General features: G+C 49.3%; 4 protein-coding genes across 7 annotated transcripts; all 4 read right to left on the minus strand.

Moving 5' to 3' along the window:
* Nucleotides 1–978: 978 nt before the first annotated feature.
* Nucleotides 979–4,810, minus strand: HOXD9 (homeobox D9). Of its 4 annotated transcripts, none has more exons than XM_066999559.1 (3): nucleotides 4,353–4,810; nucleotides 2,407–3,042; nucleotides 979–2,015 (listed from the first exon to the last, which is right to left on the minus strand). In XM_066999559.1, exons 1-3 carry the CDS (start codon nucleotides 4,354–4,356, stop codon nucleotides 1,774–1,776), a joined length of 882 nt encoding a protein of 293 aa, XP_066855660.1. In that variant the 5' UTR covers nucleotides 4,357–4,810; the 3' UTR covers nucleotides 979–1,773. The 4 variants fall into 4 exon arrangements, with proteins under 4 accessions (XP_066855660.1, XP_066855661.1, XP_066855658.1 ...); XM_066999560.1 differs by lacking the exon at nucleotides 4,353–4,810 and having other exon boundaries at nucleotides 979–1,223; nucleotides 1,849–2,015; nucleotides 2,407–3,219; XM_066999557.1 differs by lacking the exon at nucleotides 4,353–4,810 and having other exon boundaries at nucleotides 979–1,223; nucleotides 1,767–2,015; nucleotides 2,407–3,219.
* Nucleotides 4,811–6,251: 1,441 nt separating this feature from the next.
* On the minus strand, nucleotides 6,252–9,454 carry HOXD10 (homeobox D10). The gene is made up of 2 exons (XM_013171178.3): nucleotides 8,576–9,454; nucleotides 6,252–7,149 (listed from the first exon to the last, which is right to left on the minus strand). Exons 1-2 carry the CDS (start codon nucleotides 9,315–9,317, stop codon nucleotides 6,872–6,874), a joined length of 1,020 nt encoding a protein of 339 aa, XP_013026632.1. The 5' UTR covers nucleotides 9,318–9,454; the 3' UTR covers nucleotides 6,252–6,871.
* A 7,009-nt stretch (nucleotides 9,455–16,463) lies between these two features.
* HOXD11 (homeobox D11) lies at nucleotides 16,464–20,703 on the minus strand. The gene is made up of 2 exons (XM_013171180.3): nucleotides 17,882–20,703; nucleotides 16,464–17,294 (listed from the first exon to the last, which is right to left on the minus strand). The coding sequence occupies exons 1-2, from the start codon at nucleotides 18,486–18,488 to the stop codon at nucleotides 17,059–17,061; spliced, it is 843 nt and encodes a 280-aa protein (XP_013026634.1). The 5' UTR covers nucleotides 18,489–20,703; the 3' UTR covers nucleotides 16,464–17,058.
* A 3,533-nt stretch (nucleotides 20,704–24,236) lies between these two features.
* Nucleotides 24,237–25,869, minus strand: HOXD12 (homeobox D12). Its single transcript, XM_013171183.3, has 2 exons — nucleotides 25,130–25,869; nucleotides 24,237–24,863 (listed from the first exon to the last, which is right to left on the minus strand). Exons 1-2 carry the CDS (start codon nucleotides 25,689–25,691, stop codon nucleotides 24,625–24,627), a joined length of 801 nt encoding a protein of 266 aa, XP_013026637.1. The 5' UTR covers nucleotides 25,692–25,869; the 3' UTR covers nucleotides 24,237–24,624.

Consider the following 25,869-nt stretch of genomic DNA (forward strand, 5'->3'; position numbering starts at 1 on the left):
CCAAGATTTTAAGACCTAGTTTGTCTGCATTTTTGGCTTTTTTCTTCCTCTAACAAACACAAACATCAAAATAAGGTGGTTTCAAAGAAAAGCGCCATAGCATATCGTAAACTCATTAGGTCCAGACGTCTAGCCATCTCAATGGTTTTATTATACCACGGTTCTTCCTGTTTTAAAAGAATTATAGGTATCTTCTCGACAATAGATGGGAAGTAATGCAACACCTTTTCCTGGCACTACATGTTTTTTGCCTTTTTTTTTTTTTTTAGAGAGAGAGAGAGAGAGGTAGAAAACATTAAACGCGAGGTCTCTCGGCTCTCCCCTTAATCTTGAATTAACCGAACTGCTCGTAAATATTTACGGGTCCTTCATTTTAATGGTTGCTCTTTAAACAAAGCATTTTTTACAATGAACTTCATCTCAATTATCTTGATAAAGCCATGTGTGTTTATAAATGTTGAAGGCATGAGACGTGCTGCGAAATGAGCTTTCGCCAATATCGCTGCAGGTTTGGAAGTAGCCTGGTCCCTCCAGAGCTTCCCAACCTCCAGATTAAAGAGCGCGGGGGAACAGAAACGGCAAAAAAAAAAAAAAAAAAAAAAAGAAAAAAGAAAAGGAAAACAAAACAAGAACGGTTTGGGCGAATAAGCGCCGTTTGGCTTATTAGGAGGAGCGGTGCGGAAATCTTTCCTAAATGACCCCCAGAGCTCCCCGAGCGAGCCCGAAGGCCTCGCACAAAGCCAGCAAAGAGGCGGGCGCACCCGGCCGAGCCCCTGGAGCCAGGGGAGCTTTTCCCCGGCCCGGGGCTGGCAGCGGGGCCGCCGTGCCCGCAGCAGAGCGGAGCGGCGCGGAGAGGAGCGGAGCGGCGGGGCCGGCGGGCGGGAGGCGCGGGGCTGTGCGGGGCTTTGCGGGGCTGTGCGGGGCTTTGCGGGCAGGGCAGGGCGAGGGACGCACAGATTTCTGCTCCGAGCGCAGCGCTTTTCGTTCGCAGCCTTTATTGTGTAATAGCGGACAACAGTTACAGCAGGTCGGGAGGCAGAGACGTGGTGGGTAGTACAGCATTTACCGGGGTCGGGAGCGGCAGCGGGCCGGGGGACCAGGAAACGTGAGGCCTATTGCGAACGGCTTCGGGTCTGAGACAACCTCCTAACAGTGCACTAAAGGGGGGGGGGGTCTCTCGTGGCCTCGCTGTGGCATCTATTGCGAAGGAGCGCAATTCAGACCTAGAAAGCAGAGGGTCGGGGTAAGGTTTCCTTTTAATAACTCGTGGACGACACAACACCCCCACTGACTGAAGCGCCTGTAATTTAATATATATCTTGTTACCATAATTATAGTTATTTTCCTTACCTTTATTTTGGCAAAGTAACTACCTAGACTACATCACTTTTAAGAAACATGTCAAACATTTAACATCAGATAAAGTTCCCAAAGCTAACGTGCACTCACAACATCATCAACCAAACGGTCTGGGAAGGAGGAGGGGGGGACGAAGCGACTCTGCAAAACACGTTGGCGAGCAAGACAAAATTTCCCCAAATACCTGACATAGACCACGTTTCACTTCTATCTAAAAAAGACCAGATTGATTTAAAGTTCCTGGGGTGGGGGGGGGCGCGGGAGGAGGAGGAGAAACGTAATCGGGGCTGAGGGGGGCAGGGGAAGCATAAAACCCAACCAAACCGAAATTAAAAATTAAAAAAAAAAAAAATCTCCCAAAGCCCCAAACTCAAAACTAAAGCAATATTCCCCAGCTGCATTTCTACCCCAGCGTTAGTCTCCTTTATTGCCTTTCTCCTTGTTCATCTTTTTCATTTTCATTCTTCTGTTCTGAAACCAGATTTTGACCTGTCTCTCTGTGAGATTTAAAATCCTAGCTACTTCGTAACGGCGATCTCGGGTGAGGTACATGTTAAAGAGAAATTCCTTTTCCAGTTCCAGAGTTTGATACTTTGTGTAGGGACAACGCTTTTTCCTCGTTGAACGAGCGTGGATCCAGTTTGCTGCAGGGTTATCTGAAAGAAGGGAGGTATATAGGGAAGGGGGGGGGGGGGGGGGGAGAAAGGTCGTTAAATTAATTTAACGAAGGATGGACTGTTTTCACAACTTCGGAGGAATTATCATAAAAGCCTTAATGCCCCAGTCTGTTTACTGTACAAATGATGTCTTGATGGTAGGTGGTTATGTGGAGTCTTTTATGGGTGCTTGTTGCTGCTTGCGCTGGGGTAGGCGTCTAGACGTTTTTATAGGTTAGTAAAACTATCAGTTTTGCACATTCGAGCCTTACAGGTTTCGGCAATAAATCAAAGGGGCAATTTCTTTCTTTCTTTCTTTCTTTCTCTCCCTCTCTCCCTGCCTCTCTCCTTGCCTCTCTCCCCCTCTCTCTCTCTCCTTTTTTTTACTTACTTGGGTCAAGTTGCTGCTGTTTCTCCTCCTTCAGATCGCTGCTCGGGCTGGGGTTGTGGCTGCAGGCGGCGGGGTCCTTGGAGCTGCTGGCAGCCGCCTTCTCCCGGGGCTCCTGGAGGAAGGAGCTGCACGTGTACTCGGGCACACCGATCCCCTGGGACTCCCGGGACGAGGAGCACTCAGTCCTTTTGGAGGAGGAGGAGGAGGAGGAGGAAGACGAGGAGGCGGCTGCTCCCGTCTCCGGCTTTATCCCGTAGTGGCGCCCGGTGGAGGAGCCGGAGCTGGACGCGGAGCCGCTGCTGCCGCCGCCGCCGCCGCCGCCGCCGCCGCCGCTGCCGCCGCCGCCGCCGCCGCCGCCGCCCGGGAAGCCCGGGAAGGGCTCGATCCAGGAGCGCACGTAGCGGCCGGCGTCGGCTGCCCCTAAGTGGGGCTGGTGCATGTAGGGGTGGTAGATGCCGGTCATTGCCGCAGACGGCTGAGGGTGAACCGTGGACCAGGAGGTGGAGAACACGGTGGATTTTGGCGCAAAGCTACAGGAGGAAAAATCTGAACTCTCTGCAACACCTGATGGCCTGGAGGTCGCACTGTGACCTCCCTGGACGAATCTACTCCCGTAAACTTCTTCGCTTTCATGGCCTATGAGAGAATCGACATAATAGTTACTTATGGTGCCACTAGACGACATTTTAGGCTCCCCTCTTAGTCATATAAAAGGTTACACTGTTAACTGTATATGATACCCTCCCTGAGAACAATCGTAGTATTTTGCAGACTGCAAGCCTCAACCATTGGTCGCGGGGCCCACGTGATCATATTTACCAATACTGCGAGTAAATCAATCCGCTAAACTGGGGCTGCTGTGATTAAAAAAAAAATCATCATCAACAACAGCACCGCACAGCGCGCCGCGCACCCGCACCGCGCCCGCACCGCGCCGGGGCCGCCCGCGCCTCCCGCACCGCCCGCTGCCCGCTGCCTCCCGCAGCCTTCCCGCAGCCTGCCCGCTCCCTGCCCGCTGTCCTGCCTTCCCTGCCTGCCCTGCCTGCCCTGCCTTCCCTGCCTGCCCTGCCGGCCCTGCCTGCCCGCTGCCTGCCCGCTGCCCACCCTGCCCTGCCCGCCCGGGGCGCGGCGGGCGTGGCGGCGCTGGCAGCCCACGGCCGCGGCGGGCGCGGACTATTTCTTCATGTCGTCTGAGTGATTTCTGCCATTCATTTCTTAATCAACGAGAGGCAGGGTGTTTAAATAAATCCAACAGCTTTGGCTTGCTAATCACACTCCGAGCTGCTGAGGAAACCCGCTGGGAAGGGGGGATTCTTGCCTGTAAAAACAAACCATCGCAAGCTGGGACTGTAACGACTTCTCATAAAACAGGAAAATGTTACAGTAAAAGCACATTGCGGTACTTCCATATTTCAGAGCGTGTGCGGGTAGTATTATCCGTCCCCGTGCCCCCCTCCCTCGGCAGAAAGTTTCCATGGGAAGGATCCGCGTTTTAAAAGAGATGCCCATTGTGTTGTTTTAAAACAGGTGGAAGACCTCTGTAATGATTTTATGCCTTTCAATAAAAATTTTATGAGGTGTATTTGATTATAGATTAATGTGTCCCTAATAAAACGGACGGATGGGAACAGCGAAGCCTGTGTCTCCCAGCACGGCCGACGCGTGGCTGGGCGCACGCCCCTGCTGCACCCGAGAAAATTTGGGCCGCGGAGCCCCCGGGCAGCCCGGCCGGAGGGGACCCCGAGGAGGCCCCGCAGCAGCCCCGGCCCCGCTGTCTCCTCCGCCCGAGTTCAGGGAGACCGGGGCCGGCCAGCCCCGGCTGGCCACGTTCAATGCCTGCGGGAGCTTTCTGCCCTCCTCGCTTTCTCTTCCTTCTCTCCCCTCCCCGAGCCGGTTCCCCTTCCCCGAGCCACAAGATGCCCGGTTAGTATTGAAAACCAGATTACCCATGGTCTTCCGCACATTTCTGCTCTTCTGAGCGAGGGAAGGTGGCTGTGTCGGGATCTGGAGGAAACGCACACAGTTAGTGGAGAGCCCACAGCAGAGCCCGCTGAGGACACAAACAACAGCACTGCGAAAACACTTCCTACTCGCGGGCCGGTATGAGGAAGGGACTGAAATTCCTGTTTATTTAATGATTTATTACTCTCTTAGCTTGTTTTCTTCCTTTTTTCCTTTTTTATTTTTTTCTGTTTAGTTTTTGGGCACCTCGATCTAGCATTTTCCTTTGCATTTTCAGACTTCCCTTTATTTTCTCTAGAAGCAGGGCTTGTTGTATGGCGAGGAACTGCCCCTCGCTGCACACAGATAGAAATTGATAAAGCGGGCAGATTAGTGTGAACCTCCTTTTTTATATATGTTGAACACTTGGTATGGAGCCAGTTAATTAGTCCCCACTGCCGAAACTTCTTCGGTGATGAAGCGAGTATCTTTAAAGGAAAAATAAAAATAAAGATGGTTCAAGTGTGCGCAATATTTAAAGAGGTGGGCTTTGAGCACCGCTTTGTTTGTTTTCGAAACAAGAGCAAGCACTGCATACCTATGTGCTTGCGGCTGCCACAGCTTCAAAATGGTGATGCTTTGGGCTGAGGAAAATATTCCTCTGCCCTACGAGCAAACACGAGAAAGCATTTGCTGAAATTCAATATCCGCGACAAGCGAGCAAAATGCAACGCCACCAGCTGCAACATGAGCAATATCAGTGTCACCAAGGCAGAAAACGTTGGCACTATCTTGCGCTTCATTTCTTGATTTAGCAACTGCTTAGGGGAAGACTGGGCGTTGATTGTGGGCGAGCTGCTTTCCCAGCGCAGCCAGCAGCCACGCAATTTTTCCAGTAGTGTTTGAAGGTGAAAGTATGCCCAAGTATTCACACTTCGGTTTGGTGTCATGTTCATTTGCAAGCCAGCTCTGCTCGGTATTTCTGCTCCCACCCGCTCACCCGCACCCCCTTCCTCCTCTGTCAGGGCAGGGACCCTGCAAATAATATTTTTCAGCTATGCGCCGAAAGGGTTAAGAGTCGTGAAGTTCATTATCTGGACGTGTGCTACTGAAATGGATTTGCGGGAAATAAAACGAGCTCTGAGCAAACAAAAATGGTGCAGGGGCACGAAAGTAGGGCTGGAGAGGATGGTGTACTTCTGTAAGCATGCCTGGGAGCTTTCCTGCTCGCAAAAGCCCAACCTTGCCAGATGTTTGAGGGAGTATTTCCCCATCCACCATCTTCTAAAGGCTCTTGAGCTGACCAAGAAGCAAACTCCTCGCATTAATTTATACCCAGCTTTGCATTTGGTATGATGTTTTTTTTAAGCAAGTAAGGACACGAAATCAAAGTCTACACATTGTAAGCAGGCAGTGACTGTTATTTTTTAAATCAACATAGGAACGTCAAATAAAATGACACACATATTGCTGACAGCTTGTAGTAGAAAGATTTTTTATCACTTACCATTTATGAGTTGATTGGATGAGGATGTCCAGTTTAGGTCATAATATTTTACTACTTTTTTTTTTTTTCTGTCTCTTTTTTTTTTTTTGCATTCAGTTTGTTAGACTGCGAACATCACACAACATTTTATCAATTAATCATTTGTTTACAGACACAATTATAAATAAATTAGCTTTACATCATTTCCCGCCCCAGTCTCCACCCCACCCCTAAAAAGAAGGGAAGGGGAAAAAAAAAATAAAAGAAAGAAAGAAAAGCAGGCAGACACACACAAAGACCAGAAAATGGACAAGAAGGCAAGAAGGTACATCAGTCCAAAGAGCTGCTGATAAGGAAAGATCAGGAAACCAACCTGCAGCCGTACTTCAAACGTTTGTAGAAAACCAAAGGAACCGCAGTAGTTTACAGAGTTTATTGCATTATACATGCGAACAGAACATGCACAAGAAGGACATATTGCTGCTGAACGACTACTATTCCACATATGCACCACAAGAAAATGTCTACAATGGAGAAGAATGAAATATTCCATTTTACGAAGGACAATCTCTAAGTTCATTTGCGAGGATAGTTACATTATAATGTGCTTCTCTTTCCCCCCGCCCCCAAAGTTTTTCCCCCCTTTTTCTTAAAGTATTGAATGTACTCAAAATGTTATGGCCCGTGTAACAGCCCCACATAAATACCATTTTGTTAGTAAAAACATGAAAAAGTCACATTGCTTGGATGTTCGACAGTTCCAATAAGTTAAGACCAAATGATAATATTCAATAATAGTTACCCTGCATTACGATGAGAACAAAAATAAATTACACGTGCTAGGTTTTATATATACTCGTCATAGTAATACATATTCACTTGCAGCGCTAAAAGAAGGACGAAGAGTCACATTCTACCAGAAAAAAAAAAAAAGAAAAAAAAAAAGGAAAATGACGGGTTCTGCCAGAGTCTCTCCTGCATTTAGCAACTGGTGGTGCTGTGCCCATTTCTCACTGTTTCCACCCCCAGGGTTAGGCTTTAAGAGAAGGTCAGATTAGCGGTCAGTTCTCGGATTCGGTTCTCCCTGCTCATCTTCTTGAGCTTCATTCTGCGGTTTTGAAACCAAATCTTGACCTGCCTGTCAGTGAGGTTTACGCTCTTACTGATCTCTAGGCGGCGCTCTCGAGTGAGATACATATTGAATAAGAACTCTTTCTCTAATTCCAGTGTTTGGTGCTTAGTGTAAGGACACCTCTTCTTTCTGCCACTCTTTGCAGTTAGCCAATTGCTTGTTGGAGTATCAGACTTGATTTCCTCTATCAAAATCAAAGGAGAAGAAGAAGAAAAAAAAAATCAAAACTCCCTCCGGCTGTTAGAGTGTACCCTTGGCCATGAACCCTCCTCCGTGGGGCCGGCAGACCGGGGGGCTGCGGGGCCGAGGCCCCGGCGGGGCGAGGCGCGGGCAGGGCGCGGGGCTCTGCAGGGCCGGGGGGTCCCCAAACCCCCAGCCCCCGGCCCCGTCACCGGCCCCGAGCCCCCGGGCGGCCCTGGAGGGGCTCGCTCAAGTTCGCGGCTGGCGCCCGGCCCGCCCGCAGCCCGCCGGGCACACTCTGGCGCCTGCAGCCCGCCCGGGGCTGGCTCGGCCGGCTCCGCGCTGGCCGGGGAGATGCCCCGCTTGCAGGAGAGCCCCGCAGCCTGCTCCTCTGCAGCCTCCCCACAGCCCCCAGCTCAGCTGCACACGCACACCTAGCAGCAGACATGGACGTTTCCCCAGCCGAAATGATGCACGTGAAACCAACACCCTCCACCTCGTGTTTCTTTTTTTTTTCTCTCTCTCTCTCTTTTTTTTTTTTTTCCATTTTCCATTTAGATTTGATTTTATTTTTCACCAGAAAGGAATCCGCCCCACATCAACCTAGACCTGGACCGTTAGCTGTAATTCATATAACGAGAATCTCCATGCACACGTAGGGTAAAAATCGACCTAGAGGTTGCAAAGTACATTTTTATAAGGAAAAATAATCCCGGTTTTGGATTCCTCGACACACGCCGTTCGAAACGAAGGCTTTATTGCACCTCTAAGGGGAAAATAAAATCAGATAAGCACCACCTTTAGCTTTCGTACGCCTTTCAAAATAACGTTGCACTTTTTGGAGAGAAACCCAAGGTTATCTAAAGCATCACGTTCAAACCTTGCACGTTTTGATCAGGCAGGCAGCGGGCTGCTGCTTGCATTGTGCATTTGTTTCCAACTTCACCCAGCTTGGTAGCACCTATTCCTCACCTATTTTAATAGGATCGTAATTAACTTTAAATGCAATCAAAGAGCAGCCAGGCTCAGTGAAAACAAACATACAAACAAACAAGAAATCTGCGAAATATTACGAGAGAAAAGTTGAGCTGGTCGTATTTTACAACCTCCAGACCTGCTTTTTTAAGGGTATTTGGCTGATTTTGGCTGCTGCAGTGCACTAAGGAGCACCCAGAGATATTCCCCGCATCACAGAGCCGGTCTGCATGCACAAGAGAAGCAGGTCTCTAAAGCAGAGCTTTGGACCCTTTTGTGTAGCTTTTTTTTTTTTTTTTTCCTGCCAAAATCTTCAGAGGCACAGCACCTGCAGCCCGATACTTCTTACCATTAAATGTGCTGGCTGTGATGCTCGTTAGTATATCAGAGCGTGCTTTAGGGTGCTGGCGTGTTGGAGTTACACCACGGTACGGTTTAAACTCGGTAATACAGACCTTTACTCTCCTTCTCCTGGACTTCTGGGCTGGACACGGAGCCTTCGGGCAGGCAGCTCCTCTCGTCTTGCAACGTGGACTTGGGCTCGGGACTTTCCACTTGAGAGACTTTAGCTGCGCTGTCTTGGTTGTTCGGGTTTTCATTCATTTTCTTTTCCATCTGAAGTTGAGAAGATATCTGCGGTTTGGAGCTGCCGCGAGGGTTTAACTGTAACATTACAGTTGAACTCGTTTCGGGGCTATTATTGTACTCTTGGGTTTTCCCAGTGGCGTAGGTCTGGCTCAGTCTAAAATATCCTGGGACGGGAACCTCGGGGTTCTCAATGGGGCATGATTCAGACACCAGCCTCTGGTAGGAAGGGACGTCTGAAGAAATGAGTTTGGTTCTCTTATCGGAATACATGCAGCAATTGCTTTCTTCTTTAATATTTGTAGTGAAGGAACAAGTGGGGACCTGCTGTGTAACAGGTTGCTCTATTCGACAAGATCTGTTCGGGTCTGTCCAACTGTCTACTTGAGGTATATAAGGATGTACATTCATACCCATATTTTGGTGATTAACTTCTCTTTTAGCCAGAGACGGTAGGAGTCCACAGGTTTGCATCCCATAAGTCCCAATGTCTGTGCTAGGTGGCATATACATGCTGGCGCTGTTGGAGTAGAAACTGTCACTCCTGCACGCACTGATGAGAGAGTCTACTAAAAAAGTATTAGCGGCAGGAGAGCTGTTGGGGAAGGACATTTTGGGCAGGAATTTGAGGAAGAGAGCTTGTGTCCCTTGCAGGCTGACATCTCGAGGAAAACATTCCCGGGGAAGCGCCGATGCCTCCGCGCGACCACATGACAGCCGGGCCAATGGCAGCGCCCGCCGCCCCGCGCCCCGCCGCCCCGCCGCTGACGCGCCCCGCCGCGCCGCCCCGCCGCGCCCCGCCGCGGTCAACAGCGACCCCTAGGCCGCCGCCGCGGCACCGCACCGCCCGCACCGCGCCGCGCAGCACCGCGCAGCGCCGCGCAGCACCGCACCGCGCCGCGCGGCCGGCCACCCGCCCCCCCCCCCCGCCCCCACGGCCGGCAAAAGCCCGCTGCCTCCCCTCGCGGATCCTGTAAAAGCCGTGCGTGCTGCCCGACGAGCGCGAGGTACAAGAGGTTGCGGGATTTATTGGTGCGTATTAGGGAGAGGCAGGGGCGATCAATAAAAGCCCTCATCTGCATTCCCGGGCTACTTGGTAATTTTCTTGCTTCTGGAGGTTTTTAAAGAGTTATACCCGCTGTTGCCACGCACGGGAAGATGTTTTATTAACAAATCAATCGAGACTTTGTAAAGGATAAGATTAATAGTTAAGATTTAGCATAATGGCGTTCGCGTTATGAATTATTGAAAATTATACCATTGATTTTTCTCCTCGCTACTAACCAAGAAGGTCAATTTTTGTTTTAACACAAATCGTCAAATATTAAAAGCTATACTTTTGTCATAAGTCGAGTTTTATAGATACAATACATTCCTAAAATTATTTTACAATGCTCTCTCACTACGGCTTGTGAAAAAAAAAAAAAACCATATATACATATATACATTTTTTTCACTTGCCCGGGAAACTGAAAGCACCATAAGATAATTTCTCCTTCTGTAGTATTGCTCATTAATATATATATATATACAGAAACTCATGCCCCTACTGCAACTGATCGTGTAACTTTTTCTTTTTCTTTCTTTCTTTTTTCTTTTTTCTTTTTTGAATGACGAGTGATGAGTGCAGCTGGAATATTAAAAAAAATAAAAAATAAATAAGAAATACCGAGGGCACCAGTAAATGCCTACATGGCAAATTAGATTTTTGAGTCTCAACACTTTAAACGTGTTTTAGTGCCCCCCCACTTCGTACCCATATTTACACCCGAACCTGTTACATTTTAGATAGTGATGGCACAGGGCATTTATTACTCTTTTTCATTTTCTTCCTTTTCTTTCCTTTCATTTTCTTTCTTTCTTTCCTTTCATTTTCTTTCTTTCTTTCTTTCTCTCTTTCTTTGCTTCTGTCTGTCTGTCTGGCTGGCTTTCAACTGTTCTCAATCTGGAGTATTTCTTATCTGGGACTAATGCTGTCAAGGACTCTTATCCACACAAAGTGAACTTGTTGATAATTTTTGTTTCGAATGCATCTGGCTGTTTATTTTGGGCCTTTCTAACATCAAAACACCCTTTCAGATCCCAAGGAGCAAGCAGCACGTGAAAGGATTTTTAACATTTCAAATGCGTCTTTCGCACAGCTCAAAACATGCCTTTTCCAGCAACGTGGGTTTGAATTTTCTCCTGTTTCCTGGCATTTGACTGTTTTGCACTTTACCGTACACTTTACATTGCTGGAAACAATAACCCTATTTAAAATTTCGCTGTGGCAATGAGACAGACCTTTTAAAACCTTATCGCAGCTGTTCAAATACAACATCATTGTCAGGTTAAGAGCCAGTGTCTTTTATAGCTCCAGTCTCCAGCTTCTGTGTTGCCGGAGAGTTTAAATATTACCTCCATAATATTCGCTGCTTTCCAGATTTTTTGCAGCATCCCCTGCGCCTGGCGCAGCCCTCTGCCCTCTCCGGGCACGCTCCATCGGCACCGAGGGTTCAGCAGGGAAAGGGGCATTTACAAAATCTCGACATTTAAGATCATTATCAGAGCCATTGCTAAGATTTGCCTGAGCTGGGAAAGAAGCTGCAGAGGAGCCCACGACGCTCCCTCTGAGCACTGCATTCCCCCCCTTGCTTTCTAGCAATTTCCTCTTTTTAAACAACAGCCCGGACAACCCACAGAGTTTAAAGAAACAAAATACTATTTTCCTTGACGCAGTTTAAGACTTGACTGTTAAATCTAATCAGGAATTTTATGCCCATCAAATGGGTCTTTCATAACCTTTATTTACACTTTAAGAAAAGAAGGTCCCAGAAATATCCCAACTGAAGTATTAGCCCAGAGGTTTGCAGTGGATTTTGCCCAACAGTAAAGTTAAAACAATAACCCAACGCTTAACTGCTTGCCACGCCAGCCTCGCCTGTGCTAAAGGAGCTCGCTCCTTGGCTTCTGGTCAGAAATGAGGTCTCTTTGATTTTTTTTTTAAATTGCAAATATGAATTTCTTGCATGTCACTGCACGGAAACTTCGAGGATGGCTGTGATGATAATGAGTTAAATATCGTATTCAGGACTGGTAAACAGCTCCGTAAGACCCCTTGCTCACGATAAATCATGAGGGTTTTTTCTTTTTTGAAAAACGGGCAGCAATTTTTTATTGAAAATGAACAGTAGGAAAGTTTAAGTTTGATGTAAATAGAAGTTGAATAAACATGCAAGAGCCACTGGGGAACTGGAGACTTAGGCTCTGGGCATTTAATGTCACTCTTGTTTTAAATCATATTAAAATGGAATCAAGTAATTAACATTAATAAATAAATCAATATTGTGCAATAAATGAGATATACAGTCTACATTAATATAAAGGTTTTGCTCTCAGAGCCCCATATTTTTTCGAATGAGGGAAGAAAAAAAAACCCAACCAATGGGTCCATGCAGATGTAAATTACTGTTTGTAATAAAGCATAGGTGGACATTACAGTTTTCTCCTCTAGCAAATGTCAGGGCTAAAAACTTGAGGTTACCAGACGTGCCAGTGGGGTTTAATTTTCACTGCCTTATCTTCCTAACCATTATTACTCGTGATATGATTATTTTTATTTTTTTTTCTCCACACTGCTGACGATCCTCATACTTGCAATTTGCTGTGTTTGTGTCTCATTATAGGAGGGGGATGGGAGAGAGGTACGCAAGGGGCTAGATATTTTGCAGATGCCTTCAGTAACAAAGGTATTGCGAGAAATATCTTATTTTAAAAATAGGCTGGAACCCGGGAAGCTTTTAGTAAAATTGCTTTCATTTACTCGATTTCAGCATTTTATTTAGGGTGCCTTTAAACGCGCAGACTGTATATTTTATACCACGCTGTTATATTGCAGGGAGATTGAAGAATAGCTTTTATTTAAAGGAAAAAAGAAATTGGCTACAATATTGTGACCTTTCTTTTTTTAATAAAGCAACTGTCACGTTGCCCAGATTTCTATGTGCCATATTTTCATAGAAAGAGTCGACGTCTCGGCTGAGGGTTCAGATTCCCTGGACTTTTTCGACCGGGGGTGGGGAGGTGGGGAGAAAAACATACTGATGACATTATCCCTTTTCCTAAATAGAAAAGCTTATAAAATAAACAAGATACCTCGCTGCCCATTTCTTCAGAGGTGTTATTTCTGCTGTGGGGAGCGCACGGTAGCACTGTGTACTCCCAGCTTTGCCCCCAGCCTCAGCCCTTCCTCTGCTGTATTTCCATATTTCCGTGCACACAGAAGCACAGCCCCGAGTTATAAGATTTTAGCGGGGAGGCTGCTCGGCGGTTCTGCCCTCAGCTCCGGCATCTGAGCTACACGTTTATCTTCCGGCAGATTCCTGCCGAATTCGAAATTCTGTCAGAAAATAAGCAAACGCCCTATTCGATCTCCTAAAAGGACAAGCTTAAAGACATTTGGAAATAGCCCCCAGCCTTTTCTTTCTAAAGGAATTAAACAGAGAAATGGGGGGGGGGGGGCAAAATACAAAAGATTATAGACTCTCACGGAATCATCACACCAACAAGATGATTGAAAAAGAAGAAAGAAAGAAAGAAAGAAGGAAAGAAAGAAGTAAAGAAAGAAAGAAAATAAAAAAAAACAAAGCGGCATTCCCATATTCAAGATTTTGTGTGTCTGTGTGTGTGTGTGTTTTTTCCATTAACAACACATCCTGGCTCCAATCACTCGTTTACATTCTCTGAGATCGGCCTCACTGTAATTGCGAGGGTCTAAAGCATCCCGCAGAAGCCTCAAGGCTTTGGGGCTGGTGTGGGCTCTCACAAGAAGCACTCTAATGCCAGCAAAAACAAACAAGAAAACTTTGCTAAATCTTTCCCTCCCGAAATAGGTATCGCCACCGAGAGACCAGGGCATTTTCCTCCGGGCTCTGGGTCCGGTTAAAAGGGGCTACCTTTGGCGTCAAAGGATCCAAGGATTTTAGTTTGCACAATGCCGTTTTACCATTTTATCACAGACGGAAAGTCTATTTCTAGGAAACTGTTAACAATGAACTTCTAAAAAAAAAAAAAAAAACCAAAAACAAAAAACCCAACGGTCAAAGTGCCAACAAATGCTTTCACGAGAGATGGGGCTTTGAAAATGCGGAACATGACTGAGCCAAGGCGAAATAGATTTCGATGAACTCTGCAGAAAAAAAGCAGAAGGGAGCGAAGCCCTTTCTTCCGTGAGATTCTGAGGAAAAGTGCGCACTGGAGGACAAAAAAGAAAACACAAAACCAGAAAAACGGAACATGCTCGGTCGCTGGAGAACGTCCAGGGAATTCATAAGCTTCACTTTAATTTTCTAATCTCTAGTTTCATTTTAATAGATCTCCATAGTGTTTTTAAGGAGAGGGATTTCAATCAGCAAAGCCTTGGCAAGGTGATGTTCGGATATTAAAAATATCTTCTTTTCGCTTTACTCTCTCTGTCTCTCTTTAAAAAAATAAGCACTCTCAGCATCTAATGTTAATCTCGCGTTTAAGTAAAATACGTTTTTAAAATTATGCTTTCTGTGCCGATAGGTTTATTTAAGAAAAGCCTTGAGTGAGAATTCAAAGATAAACTGTGGAAACGCCTGTTTTTTATATTACTTTTGTTCTACCCGCGTTAAGGCTGTCCTTAAAGGAGTAAATAGTTTTTCGTTCTAGGGAACGAATTCGGAATATCATTTTTTTTTCTTAAAATTATGTGATTTTTTTTAAAGCTCGGATGCATTATAAAAGATTACGACCAAAAAAATTTCTTTTAAAGTGGCATATTTCTCGAACACGTCACGGTTATGGGTTATTTGTTTAATAAATCTTTTTGATGCTTTATTTTCTCATTTGGAAGGCCCTGAAATCTTATCGTTACTTATATATTAGATATTTTATTAGCAGTGGAATTATTATTAGGAGCAAAATATCCTTGAACATCAGGGCTGCTGTGCGCATTACAGCACATGAGCGCGCCCTCCTGTGGCATTTGGTGGCGAAGCACCAGGGAATTTCCTCCTTTCTCCTTAGCCCAATTTGCTTTCAGTCGTGTTTTTTTTTCCCTTTATTTTTCAATAGAAACTTAAAACTGCTATAATTGAGCATTTATGCAAGATTAATGCTGGGGCGTTTAGGTTTCCGCGGCCCTCTTTTGCGGTGTCTGGGCATTTTAAAGGGATAATAGTCCTCTAAGATAGACTGTTAAAGCACTGCAGGGAACAGAAAATCAGAAGAGTCGTTCTCGCCCTGTGGATTAAGACTCGGGAGAGACGCGAGAATTTTGCTATAAGGTCAGGCGAAATGAAATTCCCCGCGGCTAGCAGCATTTCCAATGTATGGGCTTTGCCGGGAAACGCGCATCCGGAGAAAAACTGCCGAAATACCATCCTTCTCCCCAGATTACGAAGCGTTCCTTACGCCCCCCCGCATTTTATTCGGAGCGACAAAAGCATTTTTTCTTTAGGGCTAAAAAGGGAGATTTGGGGCGAGTTCCCGGGGCACGGAAGAGAAAGGAGAGGGAAGCGGGGAGCCCGCTGGCGGGGACGGGAGCCGGGCTTGCTCCCGGCACGCCGCGGAGATGCTCACCTCGACCCAGCTGGGATTTTCTTTGCGTTATGATGCATTTGCTAATATGGCCATCTATGCGGTACTCAGCGTGTGTGTGGTTGTGCGTGTGTGTGAGAGAGAGGGAGGGAGACAGAGAGAGAGTGGGTGGTGGTTGAAAATAACAGAGGAACCTTAAGGCGCCTAATTATTCAGAAAGGTTAAAGGTGATGACCTTGACATTTTGGAAGTTCAAAGGCATACACTTATGTTTTTCTTGCTAAAGGGTTTTAAAAAATATTTCTAGCTATGCTTCCCTCCACTCCCATTTCTCCATTTTTTAATTCTGGGGCCGTTCGTCACTAATTTGCCCAGTTTTGCCTTCGCTGAAAGCAAGTGTAGCGCGAGCCGCTCCATCCTATTCAAAAAAGCCAAATTCTTTCCCCGCTCCTCGCCTTTATTGCACATTGCGGAAATCTCTTTTTCACCCACCAGAAGGTGTATAATATAACCCAATTAAGCTGTTTAGAACCTCGGGTTTTATGGTGTTGTCTAGACAGTTCAAGGTTTTGTAAACAGCCCAGCCAGGTCACGCAGCATAAAGCGGAGGGGACCTCCGCCGGATCCCTGCCCGCCGGAGGACGCAGGGCCGCCTGCCGCGCCCGCGGGAGCGGAGCGGGAGTTACGCGGCTGCAGAGCGGGTGCGGAGCGGCCGCACCCGGCCAGCCCTGCTCTCCGCACGCCCCGCCGAGAAATCATATTTTAGAGATCCTCCCCTCTGTCTCCAAACTTTTTTTTTTTCCTTCCCTCCCCACCAGTGCCAATTGTTTATAGCTCCCTCTTGTCTCAACCGCTCTGAGCCCTCGTTCTGGCTTACCCTTCACTAGCAAGTAAACAGTCATTGGCCTTCGGGATTCTGGGCTTGTTGGGAGCCTGACCAGTTAAAAAAGCCTTTTTCGTTGTTTATAGTAATTGTAGCACCATCAGAAGTGATGGTCTGCAGACAGCCATGTTTGCTCTGCCTCACACTGAGGGGGGAACAGTGAAGGTTACACATATCTACAAAGGGAGAGTTACAGCTCTAAGCTATTATTTATTTTTGAAATGCATTTAAAATAACCCGGCTTGGCTTCCTCCCGTTATTATTTAACTGAACTTGGCTCTAGCCCGGGAAACGCTAGGATCCTTCGGAGATGGAAATCCATACAGTGCACGGAAGTTATAACCTTAACTTTACTAGAAACCATTTATTCACATGAAAAAGACAGTGGCCCATGCTTTTGGATGACAATAGAAACATATATATATATTTTTTATATATAGCGAACGTACATTTACCATCTCTTAAATAAACCGCATTCACTTAGAGGGAGGAAAGTGTTATCCTAGCTCAAAAGCAACAACATGGCCCCCCCGAACTCAATTAATTGTAAGCAAAAACTACCAGACACACTGCAGGTCCATTGCTGGTACTTTGGGAGAGGAAAACAAGCACCTTTGGCGAGAAACACTCGAGAAGGGACAGTTGGATTTACCCTAGTTTCCCCTTATCAGGAATCTGCTGCGCCAAGCCCCGAAATCTCCAGTGGCCATTCAGTGTGGGGAGCTGCACGTGAAAATGAAACTTTGAGTTCCGCAGGGTGGATGTGTCATGTAAACCAATTTACTTTTGCATTCAGATGGCAGGTCAGAGAGACAGATATATTCAATTTTTCCTTCTTTCTTCTTTTTCTCCTTCTCTCTCGATTTTTATTTTTTTCTTTTCTTTTTCTTTATCCTTCTTTCTTTCTTTCCTTTTTTTTTTTTTTTTTCAAAACAAGGGATTTCCAGTGAAATATTGGAGTCGATCTCTGTTCAGTTTCTTTTCTTTCATCCTTCGATTCTGGAACCAGATTTTAACTTGTCGGTCAGTGAGGTTGAGCATTCTGGACAACTGTAGTCTCTTCTCTTTGTTTATGTACACGTTGAAGAAAAACTCACGTTCCAGTTCTCTTATCTGATATTTGGTATAGGGACACCTCTTTTTCCTTGATCGCTGAGGAATCGCTGAAAATCAAGAAAGAGGAAACTGAGTTATGCTGCTGCTACAAACACACTCAGATGGGAAGAGATCAGAGGCTTTGACAATATCCCATCGCCTGGAAAGCAGCCCTCCAGCAGTTCAGAAAATATTCCTGGGGCTTTTACTCTCCGGGTGCCTTAGCGAAAAAGCGAATATTTCCCAACTTCTCCTTAAAAGAGAGCACTTCGAGCAGTACAGAGAGATATTTAAATGGGCTGGAAATATTCCAAGTTTCTCAAACTCCTCTCCCCCCACCCCCCTCACCAAACAAACGAAGATCTCAGGCTCCAAAACGAAGGCAGCTCCGAGCACTACCTGTGAAACCTCCCTGTCGTGTCCCCCCCCCCCCCCCCCCCGCCAAATCAACAATTTAATAACAATTAATATCCTCTTCCAAGAATACCTTAAGCCCACCTAAATTGGTTTCCTATCGTAAACACGCTTTACAACGGTAAAGGAAATCTTATAGGATATATAAAATCCTTTGGATGCTTATAAAATTGCACATAAAATGCGGCTTGACAAAGTGTTGGCCTTGTACTTTTGCCCCCAATTTACTACTGATACCTACCTGAACTGTTGCTCTTCTCTGCAACAGCCTCACCAGAAGGGGAATCGGCGCTGTTTGCTGTTGTCACTTTCTTTTCTTGGCTGGAAGGTGTTTTACTGCAAGTGCTGTTCTGGGGCTTCAAGTCGCCCTTGTCCGCGTCCCCCTCGCCCTCGGAGTGCTGCTGGTACGGGGGTCCGGGGGCTGTCTCGTAAAACTGGTCGAAGCCTTGCGGCAGGATGCCGTTCCTCCCCACCGAGCTGTAGAAGTTGGAGGCAGCAGGAGACGGTCCATGGTGGCTGCACACGGGGTCCGTTTTGAATAACATTTCCGTCCTCCTGTTCGCAGGCTGCAGAAAGTCTCTGTGCATCACCTCTTCAGCTGAGTAATAAGGAGCATAACTGCCCCTATACTGCCATTTGCTGCGCTCTAATCCGTATTCCCTGAATGCTACTTCGCGCACAGGTTGGACATGAGGTAAATTAGAAGAATAAGGAAAAGTCATTTGACAGGAAGACGATTGCGACAAAAAAGAGGGTTTCGTCGAGAAATCTGAGGGTGAGACGTAATAAGCGCACCCTGGCAGATACATATTGGATGCGCTGTGACTGCAATCGTCAAACTCGGTCATGTCTTCCTTTTTGCGATTGCAAGCAACCAGGAGGCTTCAATGCATTGAACAAGATCCATCTATTGCACAAGAGGGTTTGGACAGGATCAACTAAGAAAAAATCCCCACCGTGTGCTGACGTGCAATTCATCTTGATTGATTCTAGTGGTAATTATGTCACGTGACGCAATGTAGAAATGTCCTTATATCTATATCAGCCCTTCGGAAAGGCTCCTAAGAGCTCTCCAAAGAGCCCTCCCAGCACGGAGGGATGAGCGGAACGGGCGGGCGCGCACCCTCGCCTTTTCCCCCCATTCCCCCAGCAGGCGAGGAGGTGCCCGGGGGTGCCGCGGGTGCCCGTTCACCTGGGGCCGCGCCGCCCGGGCACCCGCCGCGGGGCCCCGCGGCGCGCCCCCGCCGCATCGCCGCCGGGGGAGGCGGGAGCGGAGCCAGGGGGGCTCCGTCGAGGAAGGTGCCCCGCGGGGAGCGGGCTCCCAGCTCCCCGGGCTCCGTGGCGTGGCCGCTCCCCGATGGCAGGAGCGGTGTCCGCCGGTCGCTGCTCGGCGGATGGGGAGCGGGCGGTGGTTCACGCGGGAGAGCCAAGTCCCAGTTACACGCCCTAGCGCGCGAGGGAGGCTGCCCGCTCGGCTCCAGCAATCCACAGTTGGCACCGAAATCCGTCCCGAAATTCAAAGCACGAGTCCCGATCACCTCGTTTTCCCTCGCTCAAGCCCAAACACCGTGCGCTTGTACAAGGGCGCCAGAGACAAACTGCAATGAGAAACAGGCAAACGGAACATCTCTCAGCAGCGGATTTTATGAAAGGCAGGCACTTTCGGGCTCTTCTGGAAAGAAAAGGGCTAGGGCAGGAAGAGAAGTCCACCAGGCACGGTTTCCTTGGGAAGCAGAGCAGCGCACAAAGTGACCTCTGTTCCTGTGCCTCCAACTCCCACCCAAACGTTCACTTTCATTGGAAGGGAAAAGCAGGGTTGGGAGCAGGCGACACGCACAGCACCCGCCAGCCCCACAGCCGCCCTGCCCTCGAGGGCTCATTTTTGCCAATTTTCTTTTTTTTTCTCCTTGAAATATTATTTTACATAGCCGATCACAAACCGGGTCACAAAGGCTGAAAAGAGAAGAGGATGAATAATACGCGCCAGCAATAGCCTTATGCTCGAGCAATCCCTCATTCCAGAAACGTTTGCCAGCTCTCTATGGGAATGCCTTTTTCCGCCACTGTACAGCATAGCCCGAGTGGCCCCGCCATATGCCGCTCTCCAAATGAACCCGAAATCCGGCCGAGCTCTGCACGCCAAGCAGGGTCGCCCCCTGCCACCCAGGCGCTCTCCGGGCGCTCCCTCCAGACATCAGGCCCCGGGTGGTTTCCCCAAAGGCGGCCGCCACCCAGCGAGCAGAGAGCCCGGCAGGTAGGGAACCAGCCCCCAGGCACCGGGGGCGACTAGGGGCAGGCCAGGGGGCTCTACGAGGCGCCGCTGCGGGCATCGGGCTCGGCCAGCCGCAGGCTGCGCGCCCCGCGACCCCGCCGTGCCAGGCGCCTCCTGCGCGCTCCCGGCTCCGCGTTGCGGAGAGGCTCCGGGGGCGGGAGCCCCCCAGCCCGGGCTGCGCCCCGCAGCCTGCCCCAAGTCCCTCCCGCCTCCCCCGGCCCCCCAAAGCGGGCCAGGGCTGCCCCGGAGGCTTCCGCCCCGGGGCCCCGCGTGCCCTCCCGAAAAGCGAAAGACCCAAGCCGGGCAGATAACATGAAGCTCACTCCTTTTTCCCTATCTTTCCTCTTCTTTTTCTTTTCTCTGTACCGTATCGTATTTTTTTATAATTTAATTTTATTTTTTTTTCGCTGCCTTGGTGCCTCTCAAACCGCTTCAAACGCCGCAAATCGCTGCCAGCAGATAAACTATCGCAAGGTATCACTAGAAACCAAGGCACAAATCCACCATTTCCTCCCTTCATCGGTAACTTTCGAGCCTTCTCGATTTTGCTACAACACATGAACAACCTCCTAAAAATGATGCCTGCGCAGTTAAAATGGCTCCTGTGTCACTTACCACCCTGAGCTTGTAGCAGAGAAGGGCAGGGATCCGTTTGGATTGTGCCCCCAGGTTTCTGATCGCCAAGCTCATCAGGAGAGATGGCTCTGGGAACCTATGAAGCCTCATTTTCTTTATCGTTCAAACAACTAATTACGCCTTAGCCAGAATCCTTCACCTTCCTTTCGATGCAGCAAGCCCAGCATCAATTAAATTTTGGCGCAGGAACCAACCGGTTTCAACTAATTCAAGTTCAAAGACATGGCGACGATTTGTTAATACGAAAACAGCCCTTTTAGGAAACAGACCCTTAAAAAGCGATCTCATTTGTGGAATGGGAGTCCAATATCGCAGCAGAGACCCCGCTGCAATAAGGCAGACATGGGGGTCCCCGCCTGCCAGAACGTTTTCGCCCTGGGGTCAGTTCCCAGCCCGGCTCTGAGCATTACGTTCCCCCCCTTTTTTCGCCTTGCTCAGATTAAATAGCATCGACACACAAATGCTCATCATGTACACAGTCAGGCGCATACTTTACCGTTAGGCGTCTTGAAACATCTGCAACCGTTGCCTGGAATTACCAAGTATTCTGGTCCAAGTGACATTTCCAAAAGCCCTCCGTGGAAATTCAGACGACTTGCATAACATTCGGGTTTAAAAATACACCCAGTCCGGCTGGAGAAGATGCGGTATTTTTGTGCCACCCAAGATAAGACACTAACTTGACCTTAACTTTGTTATGGCGCCCCTAGTATCTGGAGAACGTGAACAGACACTGTCTGGCAGCTCTCGTAAAAACTGACTGGAGAAGAGATTCTGAGTCATTTCATTTATTGCCACTACAGTTCTGCAAGAAAGCTTTTCCTCCCTGCCAAACTTTAATTATTTATGCTCTTTTAGGAAGCACAAAGGCATCCAGAGCCATTTCGAACAATCCGAGTTGCGTTTGCAGCCTTATCAAACTCGCCGCAATGGAGAGCTCCCCTCGGAAGGGCTTTATCACGTTTAGGCTGCGGTCGGAATGCGAAGATGTTTATGTTGGAGTAAATAAAGGGACGGACGGTCGCTTGCATGCTGCGGAGGGACGCACGCATGGGCGCAGCCAGCGGGTGCCCGCTGCTCACCCCCGCACCGCAGCCACCCGGGGGCTGAGGGGGGCGGATTTCGGCGGAAAGCCGCCCAAAATTCCCCGCCCGGGGGGTTTGGGGTGCGCACGCTGCGGCGGGGCGCATCTCCTGCAGGCGCAGCCGGGGTGCCGCGCCCGGCGGCGGGCACGCGTGTGCACACATGTGCCCGGGGCGGCTGGCGAGGGGGGGGGGGCGCGCACGGCCCCGCGTGTGCGTGCCCTGCCACACGCGTGCGTGCCTCCCTGCATGCCCGGCACGACTGTCGTCGCCCGCAGCTTGGGATGAGCGGCTGAGACCTGCAGTGTGCGTGCACGCCCGCAGTCGTGCACCGTCTCCTCCCGCGAATGCGTGGCGTCGCGGTGCGGCCCCGCAAACGCGCCCGTCTGGGGGTGCGCGCACACGGGGGCTGTGCCATACATGGAGCGGTGTACATACAGGCACATACACAGACACACAATACACGTACTTGTGCATCACGTCGCGTTTCAGGTCCCATCTCATCTGTTTTGTAACCTGTTTTCTCCTTTCGAGGGCGATTTAGACTAGAAGCTTTGCGTTAAGCTACCGTCGTGGATCGGATACGTTTAATAAACAATACACGGCATTTCACATCTTTTCACCCCAGGTTCCTCTTCAAATTTCACAGCACACGTGTAATAAAGGGCATGGTTGCACTGGGGCGGGTTGGGACGGGGAAGGACGGCGTACAGAGTCCATTTCTCGAGGACAGCAGCGGACTGAACGGCACCCCAGGAGGGAACAAGCAAGGGGGCCGTATCTGCTTTGCGCTCGTCTCCTGCCTCGCATCCTTGGGGTTGCCTCCAGATTTCTTAATTAGGAGAACGCCACCCAATGAAGAGCCGTTCATTGTCCGCAATGCGCCAGCTCCCCGCGCAGGGGGTGGACGGCTCGAAGCTTTCGAGGGCCGGCGGGGCGGCGGCCGGCCCTGCGGGGCGAGGCGTGCCCAGAGTGCGCTGCCCCATGCCCGGGGTGCGCTGCCCCGCGCCCCCGCCCCGCAGCCACCCCGGGGCCGCCCCGGGCGCTCGTGGCCCTTACGGAGGGCGAGTAAGGCGCCTCCAAGTTGGGCTGGTTCGCCTTCTCCCTCCCGAAACGCCACCCCAGCGTTACCTTTGGGGCTCTCTGGAAAGCTCTCGGGAAGATGGCTGCGGTGCTGCCCTCCCTGCCATCCGGCATTTACCTCCAACCCAGCCGGACCACTGTGCCCTTAGGAACAGTGCTCGCAAGAAGATGACCGGGTAGGAGCAAAGTTCAAATATGCCTCCTTTATGAAATAATGAGTTTATTGCCTCCAGGAAGGCAATAGTCCTGAATAAATAGGTAGCTTCTTTGTGCCGTTCCTTGTGATTGTTTAGCCTTACTGCATACACCCTGCACAACCATATCTGAGCCTATTTTATACACCAGAAAACAAGGCAGGCTCCGCCAGCGTAATTATTATTACTGCTGGGAGAGGCAGCCCGAGGTTTCGCGTGTGGAAACGCCTCTTCATTAGAAACAGATTTACGTGGAAATTGCGGCCAAAAGACGGTTTGATCTGGAGCTAAAATTCCGTGAGATTTTTTGTCTTTTCTGAAATGTCAGATCGGGGCAGTATCTTGCATTTCCCCTGGCTCGGCAGCTCCGGCCAGTCCCAGTGTTGTGGTGCTGGAGAGGCTGCAGGCTGCAGGCACCGAAAGCCTGTCAGCAAGATGTGGGGAAAATCGATTTCATTCCCGTCCTAAAACAATAATCAGACGGCTTGGGCAATGCTCCCAGCCCCTCTGGTTGGGTTTCTCCTCTGAGGTTTATAACTGGACACACACACGAAAAAAAAAAAAAAAAAAAAAGCGAAAGCGTTCCCTCTTTCCCTCATAAAAACCTCTGCGGAAATGGCCATGGGGACAGTCTCAGAAAAATAATCAAACCCATAGAAACCTCCAGGCTCGCCTATCTCCTTCTCCTGCAGCACCCCGGGGTGTGAGGGGGCCCTGCCCGGCCCCAGCCCCGACCCCGGCCCGCAGCGGCCTCGGCACCGCCCGCTCCCCCCCTCCCGTGTGCCCGGGGCCGCGCCTGGACAAGGCCAAAGTCAGCGGCGCTGGAAGGGCAGGGCCCTGCCCGGCCACCTGGGGCGGCCACCGGCGAAGGCCGCTGGGGCTGCGGGCCGCGGCCAGGCTCCCTCGGGGCCGGGCGGCTGCGGGAAGGGGGCGGCGGCGGCCCCGCGCCCGGCCCCGGCGGGGAGCGGCGACCCGCCGGCGGGCAGCGGGGGCCCCGCTCCGGCCGTGCCGCCGGCCCCCGTCGGGGCCGAGCCGTCGGGGCGGGCGGCAGCGGGGCGCGGGGCGCGGGGCCGGTCCCGCAGCCGCGGAGCGAGCGCGCAAATTCCGCGCAGGCCTTGCGCGGGCATCACGTGCACTCCGTCTGCAGCTGGGCGGGGGGGGCGAAGAAGGAATATCTCTCTCTATATATATATTAAAAGGTTTATTTGGTAACCACTTTCTCCGATCTGTGCTCGAACAGGTTATTCCAAACCACAAAACAAGCAAGCGCCGCATGCTTGCCTTCAGAAGCAGGGAACACATGAAGGGACCAGCCAGGATTTACATAGCTGACGTCTTTACTAGGCATTACTCCTTTATTTTATTTTTTTCTGAAAAATGGTGTTTACATACAGTTAAACGACATCGATTTCAGTTTAGCACCGCTCATTCTCCAGGGAAAGGGAGGGTAAGAAGCAGGAGAAAATCTATATAAAAGGAGAAGGAAAGGTAAAAGCTGATAATACAGGTTTCCGTGCTGGGCTGGCTTGTTTTCTTCATTTTGGCTAAGAACTCAGCATTTGCCAATTTACACAGGGATCCTACGCGCTTGGAGATTTTGGTTTAAATGGTAAAACAAAAACAAAAACACACTTCCCGCATTTCAGCCGCGAATATACTCTACTCTAGGGGTGAACACTCCAGGCACAAGTTCATGCAGGAACGGGCGGACTCTGGTCTAGTACATAGAAAGCGCCTGCTCACGCATTACTACTCTTTTCTTTTTCATTCGTCGGTTCTGAAACCAAATTTTAACTTGCTGATCGCTTAAATTCAGTCTGTTTGATAGTTCTTTCCTCTTCTGTCGGTTAATAAACTCATTGAGGAGAAACTCGTTTTCCAATTCAGCAATTTGTTGTTTTGTGTAAGGTTTCCGTTTCTTTCTTGATCTCCCCTGGGTGGGGCACCAAGGCAAACCTACAACAAACACGTCGATAATTTAGTGGATCACGTCTGTGTATTAAAGAGAATATGCAAAAAGCGGCAAGATAACAGGGCAAAACTAGGTCGGTAAAATCTGGCAAAGCACATCTGACAGCACAATTCCTATCTAGCTCCGAGTCGGATTAAGCGATTACCATTCCGAATGGATTACGGGGGGGTTACAAAACAATTACAGACATCTCTTAGAAAGCACGTATCGCTAGGTCGCCTCTAACTAAAGCGAGATATTTAAGGCATACCATCCTGCACTGAAGGTCGGAGGCATGACTGGACTGCTGCGGGCTGAACTGTCAGGTTCAAGTTGACCGAATTCTTGATGTCCTCCTTTAGGCTGGAAGTGCAGGAGTTCACTTCAAAAAGAGTAGCCGAGCCATGCAAACTTCTCTGCAGGCTCGAGTGGTCATACTTTACGGGCTTTAAGTTGGCTGCGTGAGTAATAGTTGGGTCATTTGCGAAAGATTGCCTCTGCCTGCATCTTTCCTCTTGTTTGGAGCTCGCATCATGGGCGTAATATTTATTGTTTTCTTCCAGGCACTCTTTGTTGCTGTTGGAGTTGATGTTGATTGGAACAGAGCCGGGGAGGTAAGGCTGCGCCGCGCCGCTGAACGCGTGGCTCTGCGGCTGGGCTGCGCACGAACTTGAGCAAGTCCACGGGATCGAGCTTCTGGGGTAGGAAATGGTGGGCAGAGCCGCCAATTGACTGCCATTAGCCCGCAAATTAGGAAAATAAAAGGAATCTGGAGATTGCAAATTCAAGAGAGAACCAACGTAGCCAGATCTGTAGAGACTGCGATCACACATTTCCAACAAAGGACTTCAGCTGTTCTTACAGCAGTATTTAGTTACAACAGGGAATAAGCGGAAAGCCTGAAACGATTGGACGAAACTTTGCAGACAGGTTCTTCAAAGCCGGTAATTTCAGCACCGCCTCCAGCCACCGAGCCACGGCGTCCCCCCCCTCTTTTTTTTTTCCCCCCTT

Source organism: Anser cygnoides, chromosome 6 (assembly GCF_040182565.1).
Source record: "Anser cygnoides isolate HZ-2024a breed goose chromosome 6, Taihu_goose_T2T_genome, whole genome shotgun sequence".
Taxonomy (NCBI): domain Eukaryota; kingdom Metazoa; phylum Chordata; class Aves; order Anseriformes; family Anatidae; genus Anser; species Anser cygnoides.